Source organism: Hyperolius riggenbachi, chromosome 1, assembly GCF_040937935.1.
Source record: "Hyperolius riggenbachi isolate aHypRig1 chromosome 1, aHypRig1.pri, whole genome shotgun sequence".
Lineage (NCBI taxonomy): Eukaryota > Metazoa > Chordata > Amphibia > Anura > Hyperoliidae > Hyperolius > Hyperolius riggenbachi.
In genome coordinates this window covers 268,368,777-268,396,752 of record NC_090646.1, presented here as the reverse complement: position 1 = coordinate 268,396,752, position 27,976 = coordinate 268,368,777, and the positions used below count along the sequence as shown (strand labels likewise).

Here is a 27,976-nt window from a genome sequence, read left to right as displayed (position 1 = left end):
AGGGCTTCGTCCAGCCGCAAGCTCCCAGCATGTCCCTCAGCCCAGTTCCACCGTCAGCCGTTCGCAGCCGCAGGCCTCCCGGTCCCCGGAGATGACACCATACGCATGTGCAGAGAGCGGCGCTGTCAATCAGCGCCACGTGGACCGGAGCATACTGCGCAGATGCAGAACTACTGGCGGAACTGGGCCAAGGGAGCTTGGGGCTGGATCCTGGGAGCTTGGGGCTGGATGAAGCCCCAGGTAATTAGCCTGTATTTTATGCAATTTGCCTGATGACTCCTTTAAAGGAGTCTTCAGGCTATTTTTATAAAAATAAGCACTACTTACCAGGGGCTTCCTCCAGCCCCAAGCTCCCAGCATGTCCCTCACCGCAGCTCTGCAGTCAGCCGTTCGCCGCAGCTCGCTCCCGGTGCGTGGCGATGACGTCAGGGTGACCTCCAGGTCAGCCTGTACTGCGCCTGCGCGAGCGCCACTGTCAATCACCGCCACGTGGACCAGAGTGGACTGCGCAGGCACAGTAGTTCAGCGCCTGCGCAGTCTGCTCCTGCCCACGTGGCGGTGATTGACAGCACCGCTCGCGCAGTCCTGGCTGACCTGGAGGTCACCCTGACGTCATCGCCGGGGACCGTGGCAGAGCTGCGGCGAACGGCTGACTGCAGAGCTGCAGTGAGGGACATGTTGGGAGCTTGGGGCTGGAGGAAGCCCCTGGTAAGTAGTGCTTATTTTCTTAAACATTGCCTGATGACACATTTAAGTATCATGAGAAGTGAGAAGCAAAAATCATTGCAAGACAAAAAGGTATTACAACAATGTGAATTTTTCACTTTTGTGAAACATGAACCTCCAAATTTCCATATTATTTGAAGTGGATTTATAATTAAGTAACATATATAATATACTTATTACTTTGTTACTCTGTGAGGAATGGATAACATTCATTGCTAATAATGCAAGAGGCTCAGTCAGTGCACAGTATGTTCTATGTGATTTTATAAGCAATTCCCTGCAAATTCTGCAATGAAAGTGCAAACAAGTGCAGTGCTGCAATGAACACTGCACTTGTTTGCACTTTCATTGCAGAATTTGCAGGGAATTATTGCTCCCTCAGGCCCAGTGCCCCGACCAAATTCACTAAATAGCCCGTCTGTGTGTCCCTCATAATCCTACCGGACCGGTATCACATCTGAAATATGTCTTGGCAGCAGGCTGCTGCAGACAGAGGCTCTGTCAGGTGGTCTTTTCTGGTCGGGCCGCCGTCCCTCTGGGAGCGCTCTCTGCACATGCGTATGACGTCATTCGTGACGTCACTCGCAGAGCGCACCCAGCAGCCCAGAGGAAAGGAACATGCAGCGCACCGTCCGGATGCCGATGTGCTCCACATACAGGAAGCCTCAGGGGCTTTCAGGTGAGCGAGCGATCGGCCATCGGCGGCCCGCAGCCAGTGCCAGTGAATATTAAATTAGTGGCGGGTGCGCGGGGCCTCTTCAAGCGCGGGGCCTGGGGCGATTGCCCCACTTGCCCCCCCCCCCAAAGGTCAGCTCTGCTCCCTCCTCCCCTGCTTTCAGCCTGCCTGGGTTAAATTACTTATCTTTTCACAATCTGTAGTACAGAGAAGACACAGGAAAACTGTAGCAGCCTGTCTTATGTCTTTTTGCTATAATTCTTATTTCATATGTCTGTCTGTCTGCCTAGATTAGATCACATGGGTGGAGTTATGACATCAATCCCCCCAGCATCTTTTGAACCTATGGTTTGGAAAGACAAAAAAGGCCCAGGGCCTAATTTCACCCTGGGGGCAGGGATTTCAAGACCATATGTGGAGTACGGACCCTGGGGTGAGGGGGAAAAAAAATCACACTTTGTGTGATTTTATATATCTTGGCAACTTATTAGGTTTAAAGCAAACTTTAATTTCTAATTTAGGTACTCTTTAAAGTAAATCAGAGATCAAAAGAAGTAAAGAGCCAATACTTACCCGGGGCTTCCTCCAGCCCCATAAGCTTGTCTGAGTCCCACACCGCCATCCCTCGGTCTGCCATTCAGCCGTGATCAGACCCGGTAATAGGCTCAGTTGTGTCAGTCTGGGTCTACTGCGCATGCACAGAAGACCCAGACTGGACCCAACTGAGACAGTTACCTGGGGCTGATCGCGGCTGAACGGCAGACCGCAGGAGGACGGCGTGGGACTTAGACGACCTTATGGGGCTGAAGGAAGCCCCGGGTAAGTATTGATTCTTTACTTCTTTTGATCTCTGGTACACTTTAAAGTAAATATACTATGCTATAGCGTAAAAAAAAGTCAGATACTTACCTATGGAGAGTGCCTCTCGAGCCTTCCCTGCCCCCTCTTGGTTCTTTTGTGTCAGCGCTGTCCTCTTGTGACGTTACGGAACCATATAGGGGTAGGAGGAGGGGGCACTGGACACTAGGGAACTTTATAAGGGATGGAGAAGGGATATTAGATACCAGGAAACTTTATAAGGGAAAGAGGTGGCCACTAGACATTGAGATTGTCATGTGACTTGGTCCAAGGGCTCAATTTTGGCCCATTTTGTATTTGAGTTTGACACCCCTGTTCTAATATCTCTGCATAAGAACTAAATCAGTATTTGGACAGAGCCACTCTCCATAGGTAAGTATCTGACTTGTTTACGCTATAAAAAGATGACTGTAGTTTACATCTTTCTTAACTGAAAGTTTTAAAAGTAGTTAATCAATAATACAAATATTTCATTTTTCCAAATACTGATTTAGTTCTTATGCAGAGATATTAGGACAGGGGTGTCAAACTCAAATACAAAGTGGGACAAAATTGAGCCCTGGTACCGAGTCACGGGCCAATCTCAATGTCTAGTGGCCACCTCTTTCCCCTGTAACGTTTCCTGGAGTCTAATAGCCCTTCTACATCCCCTATAAATTTTTCTAGTGTCCAGTGCCCCCTCTTCCTACCCCTATATGGTTTTTTGGTGTCTAGTGGCCCTCTGTTATACAGTTCCCTGGTGTTTAGTGGTTCTCCCTCCCTTATACAATTCCCTGATGTCTAGTGGTCCTCCCTCCCCTATACTGTTCCCTGGTGTCTAGTGGTCCTCCCTCCCCTATACTGTTCCCTGGTGTCTAGTGGCCCCCCTCCCTCTCCTACACAGTTCCCTCGTATCTAGTGCTTTCCCCCTCCCCATATGGCTTCCCTGGTGATCTAGGGCTTACCCTCCAATATAGCTTCTCTGGTGGTCCTAAGTGGGCCAAACATAATACAAAGTTGGGAAACCACCTGAGTGCCAAATCTGATGGCTCAGAGGGCCAGAGTTTGAAATGTTTGTATTAGAACATACCAGAATCACATTTACATACACCCACAGCACTGTTCCTTTCACCAGCAATGTCCCTTGACTGCACAACCACTCCCCAGCCCCTTGAACTTGAAATATTACAATAACTCATAAGACAGTTATCCTCAGCTTAATTACTGACCAGACTCAATTCTTAAGCTATGCTACATTCACATAGTATGTTGCATTTGTGATGATATAGCAGCTATGTGTGATATTGTATATAGTACAGAAGCCATATTTTTGTATTTTATGTCTGCTGTGTATATGTGTATGTCCGTTAGAAGCCGTCTGGCTTTGGAAATAATTGTCACCTGAACACTTGGTAAATTAGGAAGCAATCTTGAAAGGGGAAATCTGCATTGAATAGTCCAGTTAAGTTGAATATCCCACCTGGCCATTGTGTGATATTTAGTCAGCCTCTAGCAAGGAAACTCTTAATTAGACAATTACCCAATCAGTTGGGCTGGAAGTGTTTGCATCGCTTTGAACTCTGTATATATGTAAACAGCCCCCTGTTGCCCCAATATACAATCGGACTGTCTAGAGTCTAGGTGGGACAGGAAACCTTTGACATTTGCATATCACAGCCAGCAAGGATATTACAAGAGATCTGTGCAAACCTTCTGAGGTAATTAAATTATATCTGGACTGATGATACGCGGCTTGCTATAAAAAGTCAGCATAGGAAATTCAAAACTCGTAGTTCCCAGGAGATAGCAAAGAAGCTAGAACTGCCCTGGTCCAACCAGCTTCTGCGTTCTCCCGCAAACAACGTTCAGACCTTCATGCTGGTAACATTGAATACTGGTTTTATTTTTGCAAACTGTCTTGCTGTATGTCTTTGTAATTTTTACTTTGTTTTTGTAAAACTTTTGTATATATATTCCTTTCTGCACTGTTCCACTTTTTGGAATATTAAATATTTATCTAATAAGCCTGACTTCTGATGTAGTAGCAGAGCTCGTAGTCCTAGAGAGAGACTGTTGTGTAATTTGCATTACAAGTTCAGTGCCTGATTGTACTACTGGGATTGTGCCTTGCTACTGTGTGATTGCATGTGTGTGTGGCATTCCTGTATTTGGGCCTAAACGCGAAGCTGACCCAAATACAAAAACGCTGGACTGAGTGCAGGCCACTCGACAATGGGAATGGTTTAAGTGTCTAGCAGCAGCTAGTGGTGGCAGTGAGAAGTGTTGTTGAGGGGTGACAGCCTTGTGTTAGCTTGAATAAGGCTGCTTCCCCTCTCAATCTGGTCAAATCCCTATTCGGGAACCGTTTCTGCAGGCTTGCCGTGGGGCGGTTCATGACAGAATTCTTAAAGAGAAGTTGTTAGCCATACTATCTCAGAAAAAAAAACACACATATTAGTAGATAAATACTTGCTCTTCTTACATAACATGTATTGCACTGTCCACATTTTGATTTCAGTGAGTTTTATATAGTAAATAAGAGAATGCTGTTTGTCAGTTTCCATTTTAGAATACCAGTATCTGAAGCCAATCCTGATGTAATTTCCACCCTTACTCTGTTTCCTCTCCTCTTTCTGATTGTGTTTGCATTACCTGACCTCCTCCCAGTCATCAGGCACTCCTGTACAGCTCTGCAGTAAGAAGTGCATTGTCTCAAATCATTGTGTGACTTTGCAGACCTGGTTTATTTGTATGGATCGAATTTCAGCTGAGTCACTTTCTCAGCTTCTTAGCACAAAAAAAAATTGGCCAATCAGAGAAGAACAGAGGTGTGGGAGGGGAAAACAGGAGTGAAAGAAACTTCAACCAATCAGGCTGCATTAGTTTTGTCTGAGGGGAAAAGGGGAGGAAAGTAAAGAAGAAAATGAAAACCAGCATGCACTGCAAATTCTCTTGTGCGGAAGATGTACCAAATAAGAGCCAGGGCACCTGGTAAATTATATTCTATTGAGAGGAAAATTAAGAGTGATTTTTAACTTTTGGATTGCCTGGTTAGCATCCTTATTATTTGCTTACCATATAAAAATAGAGAATTTCTTTTTGATTTTATGCCTAACAGTTACTCTTTAAACTCCTTTCCAAATCATTCAGCATTTGTCAAATTCCTAATTTCTTGGCAGGATTTGCATTATTTATCCTGGCTTAACTCTAAATCCTATGGGGACTTACAGTAAATTTCAGTTGGTGGTAACAGTAAAAAATGCACTCTTACCATCTCAGGAGCACTGTTTGTTGTCACTAACTGGGCTCTGCTGATCCAGGCTGATTCTCAGAGTTCATATCAAAATCCAAGTTTCCAGCACATAATGGACCCATCCTTTCTCGTATGACTATCATTTAGTCAAAAGTTGGTCTAGGTCATGGCCGGATGTTGGGAGGTGACATAGCTGGACTTCTCTTCTGGACAGTGCATATTGTATGGACCTTCTGGAGTCTAGGACAACACATTTAATAATAGGTGGAAACACTGCTAAGAGATGCAGCCTTACCACCAGTTTGCACCCCCATTGCCTAATGTGTTTATTTGCCGAAAAATGTTGCCTTATGCGTTTTGGAGGTTAATGCGGCCTAATTATGTGGCTTTGTTTAGGGAAACACAGCCTAATTATTGGGGGGAGGGGGGGTGGCTGCATAATTATGTGTTTTTGGGAGGAAACAAGCAGATTCACTTGCCATATCAGTAAAATAGGCCAGCCATCAGCAAGTTTTGCATACATCATGCATAGACAAATACACTTTTCTAGTCAACATACTCTGAGAACAGTCCTCCATTTCCAGGGAGAAGTAGATATTCATCTGTGAACTTTCCAGACAGGGATCTTGGGAGCTGGATTTGTTGTGTATCATTATACAAATTCATGGCAAATAAAGTAACATCTCCTCTTCTGTATTTTGGACTAGTAAAAGAAGAAAGAACTCAGCTCATGTACAATGAGATCATTCATGCTCAAACGTTTTCAGGAAGAGAAACACATTGGGCCTGTTTCAAATCACTTTTTCTTCTAAGATATCATTTTCTTTTATTTAAAATAACTTTTTAGCACTATACAATGGAAAAAGCACCAAAAACTTGGCGAAAACCAATGGCAAAAGTAATGTGAGTGTTCTCTTTCTTGCTTGTGGTTTAAAGGGCATTTCTTTAATTTTTATAAGATTTGAAAATATCACCTAGGAGACAATAAAACTTAGAAGAAAAAGTGAATTGGATTGGACCCATAGAATTTGACAGGGATGCAAGCAGTAGACATGAGAAATATGGGGTACTTAGAGATCTCTCTACAGTTTCTTTAAGCCTGTATGGATAGGTACACAACTGCATGCAACAATACAATGGGCTTGTTTAACTTATACTAGTATTATGTATTACATATGGAAATTAACTATTATGTAATAATTTAATGTTCTAATCAGTCTTTGCCTTTCACAGATAGTGAATGATCAGCCGGCATCAATGAGATGCTGCTAGTCATTCGCAAATGAAAGTAAAAGTCACAGTCCTTTACTACATCATGTTTACTGTTCAGTACACAGAATAGTATGGGGACATCTAGTGGCCAAAAATAAAAATGAACTTACAAATGTTTAAAGGAAACCTAAACTGAGCAGGATATGGATTTTTCCTTTTAAAATAATACCAGTTGCCTGACTCTCCTGCTGATCCTGTGTCTCTAATACTTTTAGCCACAGCCCTTGAACAAGCATGCAGATCAGGTGCTCTGACTGAAGTCAGACTGGATTAGCTGTATGCTTGTTTCAAGTGTGTGATTCAACCACTATTGCTTGTCAGTCCTGCTGAGATCTTCGACTGCAACTGGTATTGTTTAAAAGGAAACATCCATATCCCTCTCATTTTAGGTTCCCTTTAATTCATTTTTAAAAAATCCCCAATTTTAGCCCCTTATATCCCTCTTCACTATAGTTACCTTGTTTTAAAAAAAAAGTTAAGCATTAAAAAAAAAATCAAAAAATCAAATAGTTACGTTAGGGACTTAACTTTTTAATATGTATGCCATTAGGCTATATCACTATTTTGCAAATAAGGGCTTGTAATTATGGATCTAGTATAAAGTAACGCAAATGTAAAAAATACACCTTTATTTCCAAATAAAATATCGTAGTGATACATTGTACTAGGGACACAATTTAAACATGGTTATAACCAGGACAAATAAAATGGGTTGATGTCGTAGCACGTTTTATTTTAACATTTTAATGGGTGAAAATTGAGGGGAAAAAAATGTCTTCAGTTTTTATTATTCCATTTAAAATGCAGATAAAATAAAATAATTCAACAACAGAAGCAGGCAGACAAAATAAAAATGCTTAGCAAAAAAGTACCACTTAAAGAAAGCCTAAATAAACCCAACAATCTATAGATAATTTTGGTGCCATAAGTGGCGTTACAGTTATTGGCAAATTAATGGGCGGAGCATGATGTGTGAAAATTGTTTTGGTTTTTAAGGGGAAATAACCAGAGGCATGGAAGTGGTTAACATTGTATTAATTTTTGGGAAGATTGTATTTGTACATAAACAGTCTTTTTTTTGTTTTGTTTCATTCATTCATAGTGTAGTAGCTTGTTCAACATAGTACTTCCTTTCTCGGCATTCACTACTAACTGTGTCTATTCGTATACACAAGGCTTCAAAAAAAAAGAAATACACTTACTTTTTAATATTTGTGCAGTGGGCATACACCCGAATCTTGGTTTCACTTACATCCTGCAAAGTTTTAAAACTGACATTCAGAACAATAGCTCCAACCAACTTCTTAAACAATAGAGACAGCCAGTAATCCTAATAAAGTAATAAGAAACATTAGAAATATTTCAGGACACGAGGCTCTATATTTTTTTTTTCGTAATATAGTATTTTTATAGCGCTTTACAGAGTATATATTCATGTCATTAACTGTCACTCAGAGGGGCTCACAATTTTTATTATTATTGATTTATGAAAGTGCCAACATATTCCGTGGGGCTGTACAAAGTAAGAATCGAACATAGGGTACATAATACAGACAGACAATGGTGTACACCAATATATGATGAAAAAAATGCATAATGATTTCCAGGACACAAAAGAGGGAGAGAGCCCTGCCCTTGCGAGCTTACAGTCTAAAGGAATGGGGGGGGGGGGGGAGGGGGGGAAGGGAGCAAGAGGTGGGGTAGAACACAAACAAACAGAGGCAGCGTGTTTTAGCATATCTAGTAGAAGTGCAATTTGGTCCTCGGACAAAGGGGGAGTGGCCCAAGGTAGAGCATATGCTTGTCGAAACAAGTGAGTTTTTAGTGACCGTTTAAAGGTAACAAAGGTTGGCGAGTGACCGATGTGTTGTGGGAGGGCATTCCAGAGGAGGGGGGAAGCGCGTACAAAATCTTGCAAACGTGGAGAGGCTATTCTAGTGGAGGACAACAGCAGGTCATGTGCAGATCGGAGATTACGATTGGGTTGGTATCTGGAAATTAGTGAGGAGATGTACAGGGGAGAGAGATCGTGGAGAGCTTTGTAGGTTAGGGTTAAATGTTTGAACTGGTACCACTGGTTAATTGGCAGCCAGTGAAGAGCTTGACAGAGAGGGGCAAGCAGAGGAAGATTGAGAAGAAAGATGAATGTTCTGAGCAGCTGAGTTCAGTACTGACTGGAGCGGGGCCAGTCTGTTAGAAGGTAGTCCACAAAGTAGTATGATACAATAGTCCAGGTGAGATATTGTAAGAGCATGTATTAACATTTTAGTGGTGTCTTGAGTTAGAAAAAGGTCGGATATGAGACAGGTTTTTGAGTTGGAGATGACAGGAGCTGGTTAGCGAGTGAATATGAGGAATAAAAGGAAGAGGAGTTGAATATTACCCCTAATACCCCTAAGCACAATGGGCAGCACGGTGGCGTAGTGGTTAGCTCTCTCGCCTTGCAGCGCTGGGTCCCTGGTTCGAATCCCAGCCAGGGCACTATCTGCAAAGAGTTTGTATGTTCTCTCCGTGTCTGCGTGGGTTTCCTCCAGGCACTCCGGTTTCCTCCCACATTCCAAAAACATACGGATAAGTTAATTGGCTGCCCCTAAAATTGGCCCTAGACTACAGTACTTACACAACATAATATGGCAATGGTAGGGATTAGATTGTGAGCTCCTGAGGGACAGTTAGTGACCAGACAATATATATATATATATATATATACACTGTACAACGCTGCGTAATATGTCGGCGCTATATAAATACTTAATAATAATAATAATAAAGCACAATCTAATCTGTACTATAGTAGTCTAGGGCCAATTTAGGGAGAGGCAAATTAACTTATTTGTATATGTTTGGCATGTTGGAGGAAACCCACGCAGACACAGGGGGAACATACAGACTCCATGCCCTGGCTGGGATATGAAGGAGATATATATTTATGTATGTATGTTGGTTATAATTTATAAAAAATGGCAGATCTCTCAGACTTTCATGCTTGGCATTTCAAGAGGTACTGTCTCAAAAGTAATGACTGCCTTTGAAAGAGAAGGAAAAAATGTCCTCAGCAAAGCACAGTTGTCGCCAAAAGTCGAAGTTGTCTGAAAAAGACCGAATTGTTAGAAAAGCTCGCAAGAGCACGGCTCCTAAAATCACTGCAGAGCTGAATAAACACCTACAGAACCCAGTTTCCACAAAAAACTGTTCGTCGGGAGCTGCACAAATCTGGATTCCACGGAAGAACTGCAATTAGAAAACCTCTGCTCTCAAAGACAAATGTTTCAAAGCATTTAGAGTGGTGTAGAAACCACCAGAATTGGTCCCTCGAGCAGTGGAAAAATGTGATTTTGTCTGACGAATCATCGTTTACCTTATTTACGACCTCCAGCCGAGTGTACATTTAGAGACAGCCGAAAGAAGCATTTTATTCAGACTGCCTTCTCCCAACCGTAAAACATGACTGGGGTTCTGTGATGATCTGGGGTGCTATTTCTTGGAAATTCGCCGGGCCAATGATTTCACTTCATGGAAGAATTAACAGCCGAGACTATTTAGGAATTTTGGGCGACCAAGTTCATCCTATGGTTCCAAAACTGTTTCCGGAGGGGAATGCTGCTGCCCCTGATGAGTCACGCCCCGTGACGAAACGGGTAGGGCGGAGCTTGGACGCATGCACAGACACTTAGGAAACGAGGCTCTTCACTACACCCAGCCGGCGGAGGCGCTGATGTTGCGGATCTTATGTGCGATGGCAATGGCTGCCGGTGATTGTGTTTACTAGCAAGAAGACTGAGGGTGAGCAGCCAATTCATAGGGAGAGTTAGTGGTAGTCCTGGTGCATTTGGGGCTCATTCACTGTTTCTGGTAGTGTGTGGTTTTACACTAAGGGTGAAGCAGTCCCTACGTTACACCCTATGTTCCCCTCTCTGTTTCTATTTTCCACATATGCCTGCTGGATCCATGAGAGATACAAGCGCAGCAGTATTGGACTAATCTAAAGTGTGGAACGCCTATACAGAGGACACTGCCTGCAGCTCGGATTGTATTCAAGTACTCTTCTAGTACTTGTGCAGCATTATCATTGAATTTAACTAAGTTAAGAACTCGGCAGTGCTTAGCACTGGCGAGTTCATCAATAGAATATGGCCCAATGTGTGCAGCATGTCAGCAGTAAATAATGCAATGTGTGCAGCATGTCAGCAGTAAATAACACAATGTGTGCAGCATGTCAGCAGTAAATAGTGCAATGTGTGCAGAATGTCAGCAGTAAATAACGCAATTTGGACAACATGTCAGCAGTAAATAACGCAATTTTAACAACATGTCAGCAGTAAATAACACAATTTGGACAGCATATCAGCAGTAAATAACGCAATTGGGACAACATGTCAGCAATAAATAACGCAATTTGGACAACATGTCAGCAGTAAATAACGCAATTTGGGCAGCATGTCAGCAGTAAATAACGCAATTTGGACAACATGTCAGCAGTAAATAACGCAATTTGGACAACATAACACCTGCAAAGAAAAAAGAATTTACTCATCTGACAGAAGTCCCCTCACGTGGCCGGCGTGCTGCTTCCCCGGACCATCTCGCTCATCCTGCAGTCTCCCGCGCTGGAATAGCAGGGCTACGGGAAGATGGCGCCCGAAGCCCTGTACGGGAGACACAAATAGTCTCCAGTACAGGGCTTCGGCAGCCATCTACCCGTAGCCCTGCTCTACCTGCCGCCGGAAGACTATGCAGGCTGGAGCGGGGCTGTGGTCTATCAACTGGCGTGGCGTCTAATAGATGCCGCTGCCAGTTGCAATTACGGTGGCCAGCATCCCGAGGCCGGGACGTCCCGCTGCCGAAAGCGGGATGCTTCCCGGGACACAAGGCATCCTGGGACAGCGGACCCCGAAGGCGGGACGCGTCCCGGCTAAAGCGGGACGTATGGTCACCGTAACTAAACTCAAATCTGAAACATTTTCTACATACACCCATTACTCTAAAAATATTGTTTGCAAATCTGTCTAATACTGTGTTAGTGAGCACTTCTCCTTTGCCAAGTTAAACTTTCCCCACATCATAGGTGTGGCATATCAAGGTGCTGATTATGCATAAATATTGCATAGGTGTGCCTTAACCACTTGCCGACCGCATACTCATACCGTGCGGCGGCAAAGTGGTAGCTGGAGGACCAGCGACGCACATTTGCGTCGCCAAGTGCATCCCTAATTATTCAGGAAAGGTCGCTCGCGCGAGCGGCCGTTTCCTGTTAGATCACGGAGCTGGTCTCCGTGAATAGCCTGCGAGCCGCTGATCGAGGCTCGCAGACAAAATGTAAACGCAGGAGACGTTTGTCTCCTCTGTTTACATTGAACGGCGCTGCTGCTACAGCAGCGGCGTAAGGCAGATCGGCGATCCCCGGCCAATCAGCGGCCGGGGATCGCCGCCATGTGACAGAGGACAGCCTGTCACAGGCTGCACAGGACGGATAGCGTCCTGTGCAGCCCCGATCACCAGGGGTGAGAGGGAGGAGAGGGAGGGGGGGAATTTCGCCGCGGAGGGGGGCTTTGAGGTGCCCCCCCCTGCAACACCCAGGCAGGCAGGAGCGATCAGACCCCCCCTGCACATCATCCCCATAGGGGGGGAAAAAGGGGGGCGATCTGATCACTCTGCCTGCAACCTGATCTGTGCTGGGGGCTGCAAAGCCCACCCAGCACAGATCATAAAAAAACACGCTGGTCCTTAAGGGGGGGTAAAGGCTGAGTCCTCAAGTGGTTAAGGTGGCCACACACCATACAATTTTTAAATATCTGTTCAATTCAAGAATAGCAATCAATTTTTCTGACTAATTGTAACAATTCAAAAATGTGACCAATGTACCACACACCTATCAATATTTCCCAAATGATGAATAAAATAATTGAAAGCTCAGAAAAAAAAAATGATTGGAATTGTACATCAAGTAATTGACAATCCATCACACACCATACAATTCTTGATAAACTTGGTCTGAAATTTCAAACATGTCCAATCTCCAAAAAAAACAAACAAAAAAAAACAAAGAAACAGGAAATTCAATCTGATTTATTGATCGAAAACAAAGAAAAGCTTTCAATTTTTCGGGTCAAATGGTTGAAATTATCAAATTTGTGAAAAATTTGATTTTTTAATTGTATGGTGTGTGGCCACCTTTAGTCTGGACACAATAAAAGGGCACTCTGAAATGTGCAGTTTGATCACGCAGCACAATGCCACAGATGTTGCAATGTTTGAGGGAACATTCAATTGGCATGCTGACCGCAGAAATATCTACCAGAGCAATTTTCCATGAATAATGTTCATTTATCTACCATAAGCTGTCTCCAAAGGCGTTTCAGAGAATTTGGCCATACATTCAACCAGCCTCGCAACCAGGGATGTGGTGTTGGAATTGGAGTCGGAACAATTTTAGGTACCTGGAGTCGGAGGTTTCATAAACTGAGGAGTCGGAGTCGGATGATTTTTGTACCGACTCCACAGCCCTGCTCACAACTGCAGACCACGTGTAACCACACCAGCATGTTCCCCTCTATGATTGTCTGAGACCAGCCAACCGGACTGCTGCAGCAACAATTGGTTTGCATAACTTTTGCACAAACTATTAGAAATCATCTCAGGGAAGTTAATCTGCATCATGCTCTTTGTCCTCACTGGGGTCTGGACCTGGCTGGAGTTCATGGTCGTAACAGTCTTGTGGGAGCGAATGCTCACATTCGATGGCATCTGGCACATTGTAGAAGCATTCTGTTCATGGATGAGTCCCAGTTTTCCTTGTTCGGGGCAGATGGCAGACAGTGGGTGTGGCGTTGTGTGGGTGAGCGGCTTGCTGATGTCAACATTGTGGATCGAGTGGCCCATGGTGGTGGTGGGGTTAAGGTATGGGCAGGCGGTGTATGTTATGGACAAGGAACACAGGTGCATTTTTTTTTTTGGGGGGGGGGGGGGCATTTTGGATGCACAGAGATACCATGACAAGATCCTGAGGCCCATTGTGCCATTCATCCACGACCATTACCTCACGTTGCAGCATGATAATACACGGCCTTATATTGCAAGGATCTGTACACAATTCCTGGAAGCTGAAAAATCCCAGTTCTTGCATGGCCAGCATACTCACCCGACAAGTCATTCATTGAGCAGGTTTGGGATGCTTTGGATCGACATATACAACAGCGTGTTCCACTTCCTGCCAATATTCAGCGACCTCGCAGAGTTATTGAAGAGGAGTGGACCAACATTCCACAGGCCACAATAAACAACCTGATGAATTCTATGAGACTGAGATGTCTCAAATCACTAGCGCTTAGAAAAAGCAGCTAGTGGGTTTGAGCCCTAAGATTGGCGCTTTATAAATACAATAAATAGATAAAATAAATAAGATTGCCTGGGAGCAACAAACTGCACTACTTATACCATTTGATAAATGGACTGTACTGGCACAGGGGACAAGAGTCAGCCCACAAAGGCTGCTAAAACATACATACAAGAAGGACTATGCTTATCCTGCTTAGGGACCATGAGGAAAATGATGGCTACACCAGATACTGACTGGTTTTCTCCCACCACCCCCCATAACCAATGCTGGGTCAGAGTCACTACATCTTCACCTATTTAGTTTCATTGCAAGTCATGTAGCGACTCTGGAATCTTCACATAGACAAGATAATATGGCTTCTGAGATAGTCATTTAGCTTTATTTATATTCATTATTTCAGTAGGTAAACAGAAGAAACTAAATAGATGTATAACTCACAGGCAAAGGTTCAAAGTTAGAATCCACCAGGTTGTATGATCCTGCACCAAAGAGAGCCTGCCTCATCACCACATCAATTCCTAATTTAGCCGACATTCCCAACTTGTCTAGCCACCTGTATGGAAGGAGAAAAATACACATTGCAGATAACATGCATAATGTCTATAACCCCTTTTTTCTAATTAACAAACCCGTGTATTCATCCTCTCTGTAAACACTCCTATACTCCTCTCCATGGGTCTTCAAATTCAGGGCTAAACTGACAGAGAGCCAAAGATTCAGACTAGTGTACTAGCAAAGTTAAAATGTAACTAACCAGCACAGGTCTGCTGTTGACTTTGTGCTGTTCACTTAACTCATTTAGGATATTGAAATGTAGTCTGAAGCGCTTCAAACTTTGTGTCAATGTAGTACTTACATAAATCCATCAATATATGTATTTGACAATCCGGGACGTCCACCTCCATAGGCAGAACTTGTTTCACCCAACCATACTGACTTTCCAGGAACAGTTTCACTAACAATCTGTTAATATACAAACAACAGTTTCTGTCATTTTGGAAATAAGAATAGTATGTTGGTATATGCTTAAATGAATCTACAGTATGATTAAAATCTGGTCTAGTAAATCAAACCTAACCTATGTTTTTTTTCTAAGAACATAACCTCATTGTAATGATCGGTGTCAGTAAGCAGAGAGAATCTGATTATTAGTGATCTGCAGTATCACCAATAATGCAGATGTCACCTGATTATTGATGATCTGCAGAATCACCAATAATGCAAGTGCAACTAACCTCTGGATACCGTAGCAGAAGAAAATAACAATCAACAATGTACAATATACAAGGCTGTGGAAATATCCACCACACGGTGATTCCTCAGAGGTGTGGTTACCGGAAAATAAGGTCTTAATAAAGGTCACCCTTTGCTGCTCAGAACCTGACTGAGTAGGTCGTAACTCAAAATAAGACAAGACCCGGTTGTGGAAGTTCTGGAAGTCGGATCTTTGCCCTGAAAACTTTTCGGGGAATGGCAGACGGAGATCTGTGACCGGAGGGGATTGCACTGTGGCCACAGTCGTCTGCAAGACCCGTACAGACCCAGCCGATTGGTTGATCTGAGTCTGTTGCGAATTAACCACCTCAATGAGGTTATTAAGCGAGGTGGTTAGAGTCTCGATCTGACTGCGTAATGCATCCATACTAGTGGTCTGCTGTTCTGTAATGACCGGTGTCAGTAAGCAGAGAGAATCTGATTATTAGTGATCTGCAGTATCACCAATAATGCAGATGTCACCTGATTATTAAAAAATGTAAACAGGTAGATTTGCGCCCACTCAATATAAAATGAATTCAATTGGCTGCAGTCAGCAGGGGCGTTTCTAGGGTCTTTGGAGATCAGTGGTCCTGTGGGCACCAGGCGGGGAGGTAAATGGGCGTGGCCATGGGTGGGGCCAAATGTACATGAACTTAGCAGCGGTGTAAGCTACGGATAACGGGCCTGCCCATCGAAATATTGGACGGAGCCCCCTGTCCTTTATTTCGATCATTTACAATCAGTATAGGCATAGATCAAAGATGTATACGCACATACAATTTTGATTGGTCAATCACTGACCCCCAATTTCCCACCCCCGTGCATTAAGTGGGCCAACAGACAATGAATTTTATGAACAGAGCTAAAATTGGCTAATCAAAATTGTATGTGTGTACCAGGCTTTACAGCTAATACTGTACATACTGAAAGTAGCAGGGATCAGCATACAATACAGCTGGTTTACAATCAATAAAGGCACATAGTAACACCTTACACTGTACACACTGGAGGTAAATCAGCACACAGTGCAAGCACTAGAGAACAGCGTATACTGTACATACTGTAGGCAGCAGAATTCAGCACACTGCAGCTAGCGTGCCAAAAATATGACGATCACGTTGTGCGGCGTGCTTATCGCGCCGCACCAAAAAATGGGTGGGCCATGGACCAGAATATAGGTGTGGTAACGGGTGGAGACAAATTTACATGAACCTAGCAATGGTGGGACATCAGATTAGGACAGTGGTGGCGAACCTTTTGGAGGCCGAGTGCCCAAACTGCAACCCAAAAGTCACTTACCGGTATCTATCGCAAAGTGGCAACAGCAATTTAAACTAAATACTGTACAAACGTTTTAACTCATACATGAACATTATGGAAAATCCAAGTTGAAAATAAACTGTGAAGATAAACAATTTCATCCATCCTACTCCTGAAAAATGTATTCAATTTTTTAGAACCTCCCAGTTTTATTTTCTGTTTTAAAACGCTAAAAAAGTAGGTTTAATGCTATTGTCTCATATGATAAGGATTCAGCTTTTCCCATAGTCTCGCAGTTAGCAATCATGTGACCCCCAACAAGACATATTCAGCAATCATGAGGCCCCCAACAAATCAGGAGGCCCCCAACAAGACAAATTCAGCAATCATGAGGCCTCCAACAAATCATGAGGCCCCCAACAAGACAAATTCAGCAATCATGAGGCCCCCAACAAGACAATTTCAGCAATCATGAGGCCCCCAACAAATCATGAGGCCCCCAACAAGACAAATTCAGCAATCATGAGGCCCCCAACAAATCATAAGGCTCCCAACAAGACACATTCAGCAGTCATGAGGCACATAAATAGACAGCATTTCACATAAATAGGCAGAATTCCCCCTTAATATGGTAGCCCCCCCAAGTTAGGTAGTGAGTGACAGGGACCCCCAGGTTAGCTAGTGAGTGACAGGCGCCTCCAGTTAGGTAGTGAGTGACAGGGACCCCGATAGTGAGTGACAGGAAGCCCCTTTAGGCAGTGAGTGAGTGCCAGGGAGCCCCTTTAGGCAGTGAGTGAGTGACAGGAAGCCCCTTTAGGCAGTGAGTGAGTGACAGGGAGCCCCTTTAGGGAGTGAGTGAGTGACAGGGAGCCCCTTTAGGGAGTGAGTGAGTGACAGGGAGGCCCTTTAGGGAGTGAGTGAGTGACAGGGAGGCCCTTTAGGGAGTGAGTGAGTGACAGGGAGCCCCTTTAGGGAGTGAGTGAGTGAGTGCCAGGGAGCCCCTTTAGGAAGTGAGTGTGTGCCAGGGAGCCCCTTTAGGGAGTGAGTGCGTGCCAGGGAGCCCCTTTAGGGAGTGAGTGCGTGCCAGGGAGCCCCTTTAGGGAGTGAGTGACAGGGAGCCCCTTTAGGGAGTGAGTGAGTGACAGGGAGCCCCTTTAGGGAGTGAGTGCGTGCCAGGGAGCCCCTTTAGGGAGTGGGTGTGTGCCAGGGAGCCCCTTTAGGGAGTGGGTGCGTGCCAGGGAGCCCCTTTAGGGAGTGAGTGAGTGACAGGGAGCCCCTTTAGGGAGTGAGTGCGTGCCAGGGAGCCCCTTTAGGGAGTGGGTGCATGCCAGGGAGCCCCTTTAGGGAGTGAGTGAGTGACAGGGAGCCCCTTTAGGGAGTGAGTGAGTGACAGGGAGCCCCTTTAGGGAGTGAGTGCGTGCCAGGGAGCCCCTTTAGGGAGTGAGTGAGTGCCAGGGAGCCCCTTTAGGGAGTGAGTGAGTGCCAGGGGAGCCCCTTTAGGGAGTGAGTGAGTGACAGGGAGCCCCTTTAGGGAGTGAGTGCGTGCCAGGGAGCCCCTTTAGGGAGTGAGTGAGTGCCAGGGAGCCCCTTTAGGGAGTGAGTGAGTGACAGGGAGCCCCTTTAGGCAGTGAGTGAGTGACAGGGAGCCCCTTTAGGGAGTGAGTGAGTGACAGGGAGCCCCTTTAGGCAGTGAGTTAGTGACAGGGAGCCCCTTTAGGGAGTGAGTGCGTGCCAGGGAGCCCCTTTAGTGAGTGAGTGAGTGACAGGGAGGCCCCCCCTTTAGCCGCCGCCGCTCCCCCCCTACCTCTCAGCAGACCTCAGGATCAGCGGCGACCCGACCAGATGTACTTGCGGGCGCTGGACGCACCCGCTCGATATGCGGAAGTGATGTCACTTCCGCATATCAGTGCGGGCGCTGGGTCCTAGCGCCCGCACGATTGGTCGCCGGCTCGCCGCCTGATCCTGAGGTCTGAGACTGTCAGTGACGCGGCGGCTGGAGGGAGCCGCTGAGTCTTGACAGAGGGGGCGGCCGGGCGGAGATCCGTGGCACCCCAGGAAAGATTGGGGGCACGTGCCCCCCTAAAACAGGGCTAGCGACGCCCCTGGCAGTCAGTGATAAATGGGGTTACTCACACCCCCACCATTCAAGCATTCATAAAGTTTTAAAAATCACTCATGCGCCTATATATACCATCACATATACAGTTTTATTCAATTCATAAATTCAAATTCATATATATTACATTAATATGCAAGCAAACACTAGCCAACTTTCTCAGTCCCACCTCCCTATGGTAAACAGTCTGGCACACGCCACAACATATACCTATAGATTGATTCGCTGAGTAAACTTCGTTTTCTAGCATAAAATTGCACCAATCCCTATAGCACCTTTCCAATGTTAAAAAGTGTTTTTGCACCTTAAAAATGGCAATAATAGCCTTTCTTGTTCAAAAATCAATAAAATAAAAATAAAAATAACGTCCTGTGAGCTCACAAAGGTATAATTCATAAATCCAACAGGAAAAAGTTCATGTTAAATAGCTTGGATCTCGTCTTGCAAAGCTTTAGGCATACAATTTCATATACATCCACCAGGAGTAAAGTGGCTAATTCCGCATTCCTTGGTATGCAAATTAGATCTTGCAGGATTTTGTATAAGCAGATTGCATTTGCACAGACCTCTAGAAACAAATAGCGTCCTGCAGAACTTTACAAAAGCAGAACTTTTCAAAAACAGATAATGTCCTGGCTAATTCCGCATTCCTTGGTATGCAAATTAGATCTTGCAGGATTTTATATAGGCAGATTGCATTTGCACAGACCTCTAGAAACAAATAGCGTCCTGCAGAACTTTACAAAAGCAGAACTTTTCAAAACTTTTCAAAAACAGATAACGTCCTGCAGACTTTTCAAACTTCCATTTCTTTGCATAACATTCAAGCAAAATAGCGTGCTGCGGGTCCAAAGGACAGTTCAAATAACTCACGCAGCTTAAGGGGTAGATAACTGATTCCTTTATGCTTACGGTTCCGCTATGTCTTCTGGCAGCATGAGCCCCGGCCGGTGGCTCCCGTGTTAACCTGACGTCTGCCGCGGATGTTAAGCACTTTGCTGAAAAATCGTTCCTCAGATTCAATCTGGAACTGTAGAGGTGACGTCACCACTCCGACAACCCAATGCCGACTAGTTTCGGTAGGATACGCCTACCTTCCTCAGGGCGTGTTCTCGTTTGCTTCTCAGCTCTTTTTATGTCATAGCTCCACCCCTGTCTCTATGCTATTTGCTACAAATGCCTGCAGTGTGTTTTTCTCCATAGATCTGCATGAAAACATATAAGAACATTCCTTATGTAAAAGCGAACAGTTCCACATCTAAATTCAATCCCAGCGGAGCCAAACTGTTCAATATATAAATCCAATTGGTTTCTTTTCTTGACATGTTTTGAATAAAGTCTCCTCCCCTCCAATCTTTCTCGACAGTTTGAATTGCATAGAATCTAAAAGTCTGCAGGCTTTCCCCATGACATTCCCAGAAATGTTTGCTTAGTGGCAATTTATTATTTCTTTTTTTAATACTGTTCACATGCTCTCCAATTCTAGATGAGAGTTTCCTTTTTGTTCTTCCCACGTATTGCTTATTGCAACCGCATTCTATGATATATATTACACCTTTGCTGTTACAGTTTAAATTACCATAAATATCAAATTCTTCCTGGGTCACTGCTGATCTAAATTGTTTTATTGGTGCATTGTACTTGGTGCTTTTGCATGGAACACAAAAACCACACCTCCTAAAAGACCCTTTCTGTTTCTTTACTCTCTTGGTTTCAACAACAGTTGGTGCAATCATATTTTTCAGATTATTTGCTTTACAAAATGTAAACCTTGGTTTTTCGGTTAAAATCCCATTTAGGGTCCTATCCTGTTGGAGAATACCCCAATATTTATCCACCACCCTCTTGATATCTCTAGACTGTTGGTTACATTGCATTTTAATGCTTAATGGTGGAGTCAAATCTTCTTTCCTTCTGCTTTCTAGTACCCTTTCTCTAGGACAATTTCTTACTTCCTTTAAGGCATGTTCAACTAGTTCTTCCTCATACTTTTTTTCTAAAAACCTATCCTTTAAGATGTCTGCCTGCAAATCGAAGTCCTCTAGGTCGGTACAATTCCGCCTCAACCCCTTTCTCATGATCTATTATCGTGTGTAGCGGACATTAGTTCACTATACACGATAATAGATCATGAGAAAGGGGTTGAGGCGGTTTCCTATTTTTTGGAAAGATATGGGAATGTCCCTGAGGACCAGGTGGATTTTATTAAGGAATCAATTTTATACATTTTGACTCACAATTATTTTATTTATGGGTCTGATTATTATCTACAGAGGGTCGGGACAGCTATGGGGACGAGGTTCGCACCGGGGTTCGCCAATCTGTATATGGCCTATTGGGAGGAGTTTGTCCTGAGGGGCCCAGGGGGCCCCGGTGCGGACCTCGTCCTGTGGCGGAGGTTCATAGACGATACGTTTTTTATTTGGAGGGGAGGTGAGGACAAGTTGCGTATATTTTTAGATTGGTTAAACGTAAAGAGTGAGTACAATTTGGTCTTTACGAGTGAATTTAGTACCAACCAGGTTAATTTTTTAGATTTAACTATTTTTATTCAAGAAGGGGGAATCAAAACAAAGACATTTTTTAAGAAGGTGGATACTAATAGTTATATTTTTATGGACAGCTGTCACATGTTGAAATGGCTAACGAACATTCCAAAGAATCAATTCACTCGTATTAGGCGGAATTGTACCGACCTAGAGGACTTCGATTTGCAGGCAGACATCTTAAAGGATAGGTTTTTAGAAAAAAAGTATGAGGAAGAACTAGTTGAACATGCCTTAAAGGAAGTAAGAAATTGTCCTAGAGAAAGGGTACTAGAAAGCAGAAGGAAAGAAGATTTGACTCCACCATTAAGCATTAAAATGCAATGTAACCAACAGTCTAGAGATATCAAGAGGGTGGTGGATAAATATTGGGGTATTCTCCAACAGGATAGGACCCTAAATGGGATTTTAACCGAAAAACCAAGGTTTACATTTTGTAAAGCAAATAATCTGAAAAATATGATTGCACCAACTGTTGTTGAAACCAAGAGAGTAAAGAAACAGAAAGGGTCTTTTAGGAGGTGTGGTTTTTGTGTTCCATGCAAAAGCACCAAGTACAATGCACCAATAAAACAATTTAGATCAGCAGTGACCCAGGAAGAATTTGATATTTATGGTAATTTAAACTGTAACAGCAAAGGTGTAATATATATCATAGAATGCGGTTGCAATAAGCAATACGTGGGAAGAACAAAAAGGAAACTCTCATCTAGAATTGGAGAGCATGTGAACAGTATTAAAAAAAGAAATAATAAATTGCCACTAAGCAAACATTTCTGGGAATGTCATGGGGGAAGCCTGCAGACTTTTAGATTCTATGCAATTCAAACTGTCGAGAAAGATTGGAGGGGAGGAGACTTTATTCAAAACATGTCAAGAAAAGAAACCAATTGGATTTATATATTGAACAGTTTGGCTCCGCTGGGATTGAATTTAGATGTGGAACTGTTCGCTTTTACATAAGGAATGTTCTTATATGTTTTCATGCAGATCTATGGAGAAAAACACACTGCAGGCATTTGTAGCAAATAGCATAGAGACAGGGGTGGAGCTATGACATAAAAAGAGCTGAGAAGCAAACGAGAACACGCCCTGAGGAAGGTAGGCGTATCCTACCGAAACTAGTCGGCATTGGGTTGTCGGAGTGGTGACGTCACCTCTACAGTTCCAGATTGAATCTGAGGAACGATTTTTCAGCAAAGTGCTTAACATCCGCGGCAGACGTCAGGTTAACACGGGAGCCACCGGCCGGGGCTCATGCTGCCAGAAGACATAGCGGAACCGTAAGCATAAAGGAATCAGTTATCTACCCCTTAAGCTGCGTGAGTTATTTGAACTGTCCTTTGGACCCGCAGCACGCTATTTTGCTTGAATGTTATGCAAAGAAATGGAAGTTTGAAAAGTCTGCAGGACGTTATCTGTTTTTGAAAAGTTTTGAAAAGTTCTGCTTTTGTAAAGTTCTGCAGGACGCTATTTGTTTCTAGAGGTCTGTGCAAATGCAATCTGCCTATATAAAATCCTGCAAGATCTAATTTGCATACCAAGGAATGCGGAATTAGCCAGGACATTATCTGTTTTTGAAAAGTTCTGCTTTTGTAAAGTTCTGCAGGACGCTATTTGTTTCTAGAGGTCTGTGCAAATGCAATCTGCTTATACAAAATCCTGCAAGATCTAATTTGCATACCAAGGAATGCGGAATTAGCCACTTTACTCCTGGTGGATGTATATGAAATTGTATGCCTAAAGCTTTGCAAGACGAGATCCAAGCTATTTAACATGAACTTTTTCCTGTTGGATTTATGAATTATACCTTTGTGAGCTCACAGGACGTTATTTTTATTTTATTGATTTTTGAACAAGAAAGGCTATTATTGCCATTTTTAAGGTGCAAAAACACTTTTTAACATTGGAAAGGTGCTATAGGGATTGGTGCAATTTTATGCTAGAAAACGAAGTTTACTCAGCGAATCAATCTATAGGTATATGTTGTGGCGTGTGCCAGACTGTTTACCATAGGGAGGTGGGACTGAGAAAGTTGGCTAGTGTTTGCTTGCATATTAATGTAATATATATGAATTTGAATTTATGAATTGAATAAAACTGTATATGTGATGGTATATATAGGCGCATGAGTCACCTGATTATTGATGATCTGCAGAATCACCAATAATGCAAGTGCAACTAACCTCTGGATACCCCCCGTGTGTGAGATCCTCGGCCCAGGTGAAGATTGGGATCTCAGCCCCTGGCAGTAATCGTCTGCTAGGGCAGGTGTCTCGGAGATGCAAGCCTCAGAGATATCCCACCAGTGGGAGACGTTCCACTGGGGAAAAGAGAAAGGTCAGACAGGCAGAGGTTCGGCAACAGAGAGACGGTAGCAGTACAAGAACAGAAGGCTGATTCAGAGTTCGTTAAACAGGCAGAGGGTCGGCAACTAAGAATCAGATAGGCAAAGGTACAAAATCGAGAAGAGGAGAGAGTAGTCAGGGATAGCCAAAGTCAAGACACAGATAAATATACAATATAATCCTAAACTGCGGTGTGATGTCCTTGATATCAACACCCGGGAACTGAGCTAAGGTCTGAGCGTTTACACCTAAGTATTCACGACAGCAGACAGTGAGCAAATTACATCTGTGGCCTTAAATGCAAAAGCCCAGCTCCCCCATCCCGCCCAGGGGGTTGGACCTGCAGTCAGCATGTGATTGGCTGGCTAAGGTCAGCTGATCTCCGGATCAGCTGACCTGTCTTTTCAGAGAATAAATCTCCTGCCACCGCACGCGCGTGCGCATGATCCTCTGCCTCTGAATCTCAGAGAGGCCAGGTCCCCGGTCAGCGCACGCCCGCACACGGAAGTCCGCCGGCTGAGTAGCGGGACCCGCCGCCATCCTCTCAGAAGCGGCGGTGACTGCCCTGCTCTGCGCCGGCGGCTCCGTGTGGGATTCGGAAACCGCCAGCTTGGAAGCGGAGGCCGCCGCCATGCTGCCCTGTGTGGCGGCGGCTGCGCTACTCTTCACACTCATGGCTCATTTTTAATCATCAGCAATCTGATCTAATAATCTCTTACATTTAATTTGTGCTATTGTTATTTATAAAGTTGTCTTTTCTCTTAATATAGAGGGCTAATATACATTATACTCTTGTAGCCACCAGATAACTTTAGAAATGTAGTTCAGTTCAAATCAGAGAATTGCAAAGTTGCCTTCAAGCAGCAGGGGCAGCCATACTAATACCAGGAAGAAAAAAACACATATATAAGTAGAGAAATACTTGTTCTATTTGTATAACATATGTATTGTACTGTCCACTTTTGATTTCAGTGAATTTTATATAGTAAAAAAAGAGAAAACCCAAACCAGTGGGAAGTGGTACATTAATAGCTGACTAGTGTAATATAAATATATATTACCAAACATCGAATTAAATATAGAAAAACTTTTATTGATACAAATTACTAAAACACTTAAAATCGCATGGGATGGCCACCCCACCATGCATAACACTCAGGCCACACACACCAGGTGCACCACTCAAACACGCCACTGATTAAAGTCCTTAAAGAGGATCTGGGAGAAAAAACAAAACAAAAAACAATAGGTAGCAGAGTCTCTTGAACCGTACTAATGTCCTTGCTAAGGCTAAGTTGGATTGTCAACAACTAAGCAGATGCACTGCCCCGTAACAGAAAGCAGAACACAGTGTTGCGGACTCACAAAAGCATAAGCAGTATTGTGGGGCAGCAGCCAGACATAGCGGCATAAGCATATAAGCAAGCATAATGTGTCAAACTGGAAGAGTCTCACCGATTCCCAGATGCACGTTTGTATACATCATGCACTGAAGGCAAACTTCACCATGTGCAGTTGGTATGTAATTCCATATGGACCGGTGGTCCAGAGTGTGTGGTAACACCGGCATGTGTCCCAGGTGTGGCGTCACTAGGATCAGCAATGGCCGCCCGATGTGCCGCAGGTAGCCATGCCAGGCAGATGACACAGCCTAAGTCCTCCCGATCGCTGCAGGGTGGAGTGGCGTCTTATGGAGCGAGCTAGTGATCGGCTCCCGACAGTTTCGCCGGCTTCTTCAGGGGGGCGTAGCCTAACTCGCGCTGTACAACTCATTCATACCGGCACTCTCCAATGAGAATGCAGTTGGGCGGGGCGGGATCGTCCTGCCATCCCCTGTGCACTTGATTAGAAAAAACAGCAACAACAAAGGAGAATGGGGATGTCAGCAATGAACAGACGCTGCCGTTCCTACTGAAACTTTATCCCACTATACAAATCTCCCTCGAGAATTGCACAGGGTAATAGTAAATAAAGAGAACCTGCTTCAGGCATTTTCCATCTTTACTGCCTCTAGCTGAAGCCAATCCTGATGTAAATTCCTCCCTTACTCTTTTTTTTTCTGCTAGAAACTGCACGGTCATATCTAGCTTGCTTTGTAAACACATGTGAACACAGCATAGATCGTATTTCAGCAGCTTCTGCAGAGGACTGAGGTGTATCTCCCTTCTCAGCCTTATGTCACACTGAACTGCCCTCAGCTAGTCAGTGAGGATCAGGAATGGGGGGGGGGGGGGATAACAAGCTCCCCTCTTCTCTACAATGTACAAAATAGAGCCAGGCTGACTGAGAAGATTAATTACAGCAGAAACATTTATGATTATATTGGAATGCGTGCAATGCAGGGTCAGGTTGTAGACTACATAATAAACAGAGCAGTGGATAAATGGAATTAGATTTTATGGCTGACAATCCCACTTTAAAACATACCTGTAAAACAATCTGTATTTCTGATGCCAGAGAATCCAGTATACGGGGGTTGAGAAAGTCTTTCTTGGAAGTAGATCGTCCATCAACATAATAGCTGTTTATTGCAGGATAAAATTACTTTGGAGTAGGTGTATGTAAAAGTATGTCGTTTTTAGCAACATGTACAGATGGGTCACATTTATAATAAACAGTTTACATAGCGGTCTTAAAGAGAACCTAAGGTGGGTTCTAAGAATCCAATCAGCACACAAAGGCTGGGTCTGCATATAATGCCCAGCCTCTGTTGCTATACTGTTTCCCCCAGTCTACCCCTGTGCTCTGCTGTCCCCCATAAATCAAAAGCCTTGCTAGCGACACGCAGCGTGTCACCAGCAGGCCGTTTACCTCTGAAGTGTCACTCTCGCAGCTCCCCTGCCTCCTCCATAGCGCCGCTCCCCGCCTGCGTCCTTTCCTCCCCGTTAATTGGAGGGAAGGGACGAGAGCAGCGCTATGGAGGAGGCAGGGGAGCGGCGAGAGTGACACTTCAGAGGTAAACAGCCTGCTGGCAACACACTGCGTGTCGCTAGCAAGGTGTTTGATTTATGGGGGCACAACAGAGCGCAGGGGGGAGACTGGGGGAAACAGTATAGCAACAGAGGCTGGGCATTATATGCATTCCCAGCCTTTGTGTGCTAATTGGATTCTTAGAACCCACCTCAGGTTCTCTTTAAGATGGCCACCAATGATCCAATCTTTTTCATCCAATCTTATAATAATTTCTATGTAATATAAGGGAGCTGCGTAAATTATCCATTCCATATATTTACTCAATTTACCGCTATACTATATAGATTTGGTACAATGGGATGAAAAAGATTAGATCATTAGTGGCCACCTTTAGGGCTGTTTTATGCTACACGCAATTTGCTAAGTTTTCCAATCACATGCAAATTGCACATTGGACATTAGCAGGAACCCTTTTATACTAGTGTGATGCACTTGCGATTTTACTTAACTTTTAACTTTAAGCGCCGACTTTTAACTTTAAGTGCAGCTGTAGCCATAATTCATAAATTTCCCTGTGCTGTTTTGCGCTGTCAAGTCATGGTAAGGGGGAAGGCTACACTGCCATTTCTAAAAGATTCAGAGGCTACAACTATTGTACGTTGCATCATTGCCAAGTAAAAGGAGCCAAATCGTGTAAGAAATACCTGGTCGTGGCCATAAGCACAAGATCTCTAGGACTCTGAAGAGGAAAAATAGAGATGTCAGCAAGGAGCGCCGGACATCTGCCAAGATGATTGTTGCTGACCTGACCTGAATGTTGCTTATGTGTGGCGAAAAAGGGAGAGGACTTTAACCCTAGCAACACAGTTAAACATGTTGGTGGGAGCATCATGCTGTGGGGCTGTATTGCAGCTTCAGGAACAGGGAGAGTTGCTAGGGTGTATGGCATCATGAAAAAAAAGCAAATTATGTTGACATTCTGGGGGGAGAATATGCAGAAATCCACTCATAGTCTAGGCTTAGGTCATCACTGGATCTTCTAGCAAGGCAATGACCGAAAGCATACATCAAAATTAGTCAAACAGTTCCTCAAGGATTCCAAAACCTAGATTCTGGAGTGGCCTGCACAGAGCCCAGACCTCAATTCTATTGAGAATCTGTGGCAGGTGCTCAAAGTGAATGTCTATGCTCAGAAACCATGCAATTTGTACCAACTAGAACAGATTGCAATGGAACATAAAATGCTTAAAGCAAATCTGGACTAAAAATAAAAATTGTTGAGATAAACAATTGTATCTATTCTCCTACTCCTACATGATTTTTTTTTAAAAAGCCACAGATTTATTTTATGTTTAAAAGCTAAAGGTTACGGTTTTATTGTCTGAACTGAATTACACTGTCTTTTAGTATTCCAGAGCCACAATCTGTGAACTATC

At 44.0% G+C, this 27,976-nt stretch overlaps 1 protein-coding gene across 3 annotated transcripts in view; it reads right to left on the bottom strand.

Moving 5' to 3' along the window:
• The window catches only part of HPSE (heparanase), an 83,777-nt gene that overhangs the window by 33,248 nt on the left and 22,553 nt on the right, over window positions 1–27,976 (bottom strand). For 2 of the 3 annotated variants that reach the window (XM_068233522.1, XM_068233521.1), the window contains exons 7-11: window positions 26,055–26,148; window positions 14,957–15,063; window positions 14,539–14,653; window positions 7,967–8,094; window positions 6,052–6,195 (exon numbers count right to left, since the gene is read on the bottom strand). In XM_068233522.1, the coding sequence (XP_068089623.1) occupies window positions 6,052–6,195; window positions 7,967–8,094; window positions 14,539–14,653; window positions 14,957–15,063; window positions 26,055–26,148 (588 nt within the window). The remainder of the gene's footprint in view (window positions 1–6,051; window positions 6,196–7,966; window positions 8,095–14,538; window positions 14,654–14,956; window positions 15,064–26,054; window positions 26,149–27,976) is intronic. The other variant, XM_068233523.1, reaches the window with a different exon arrangement.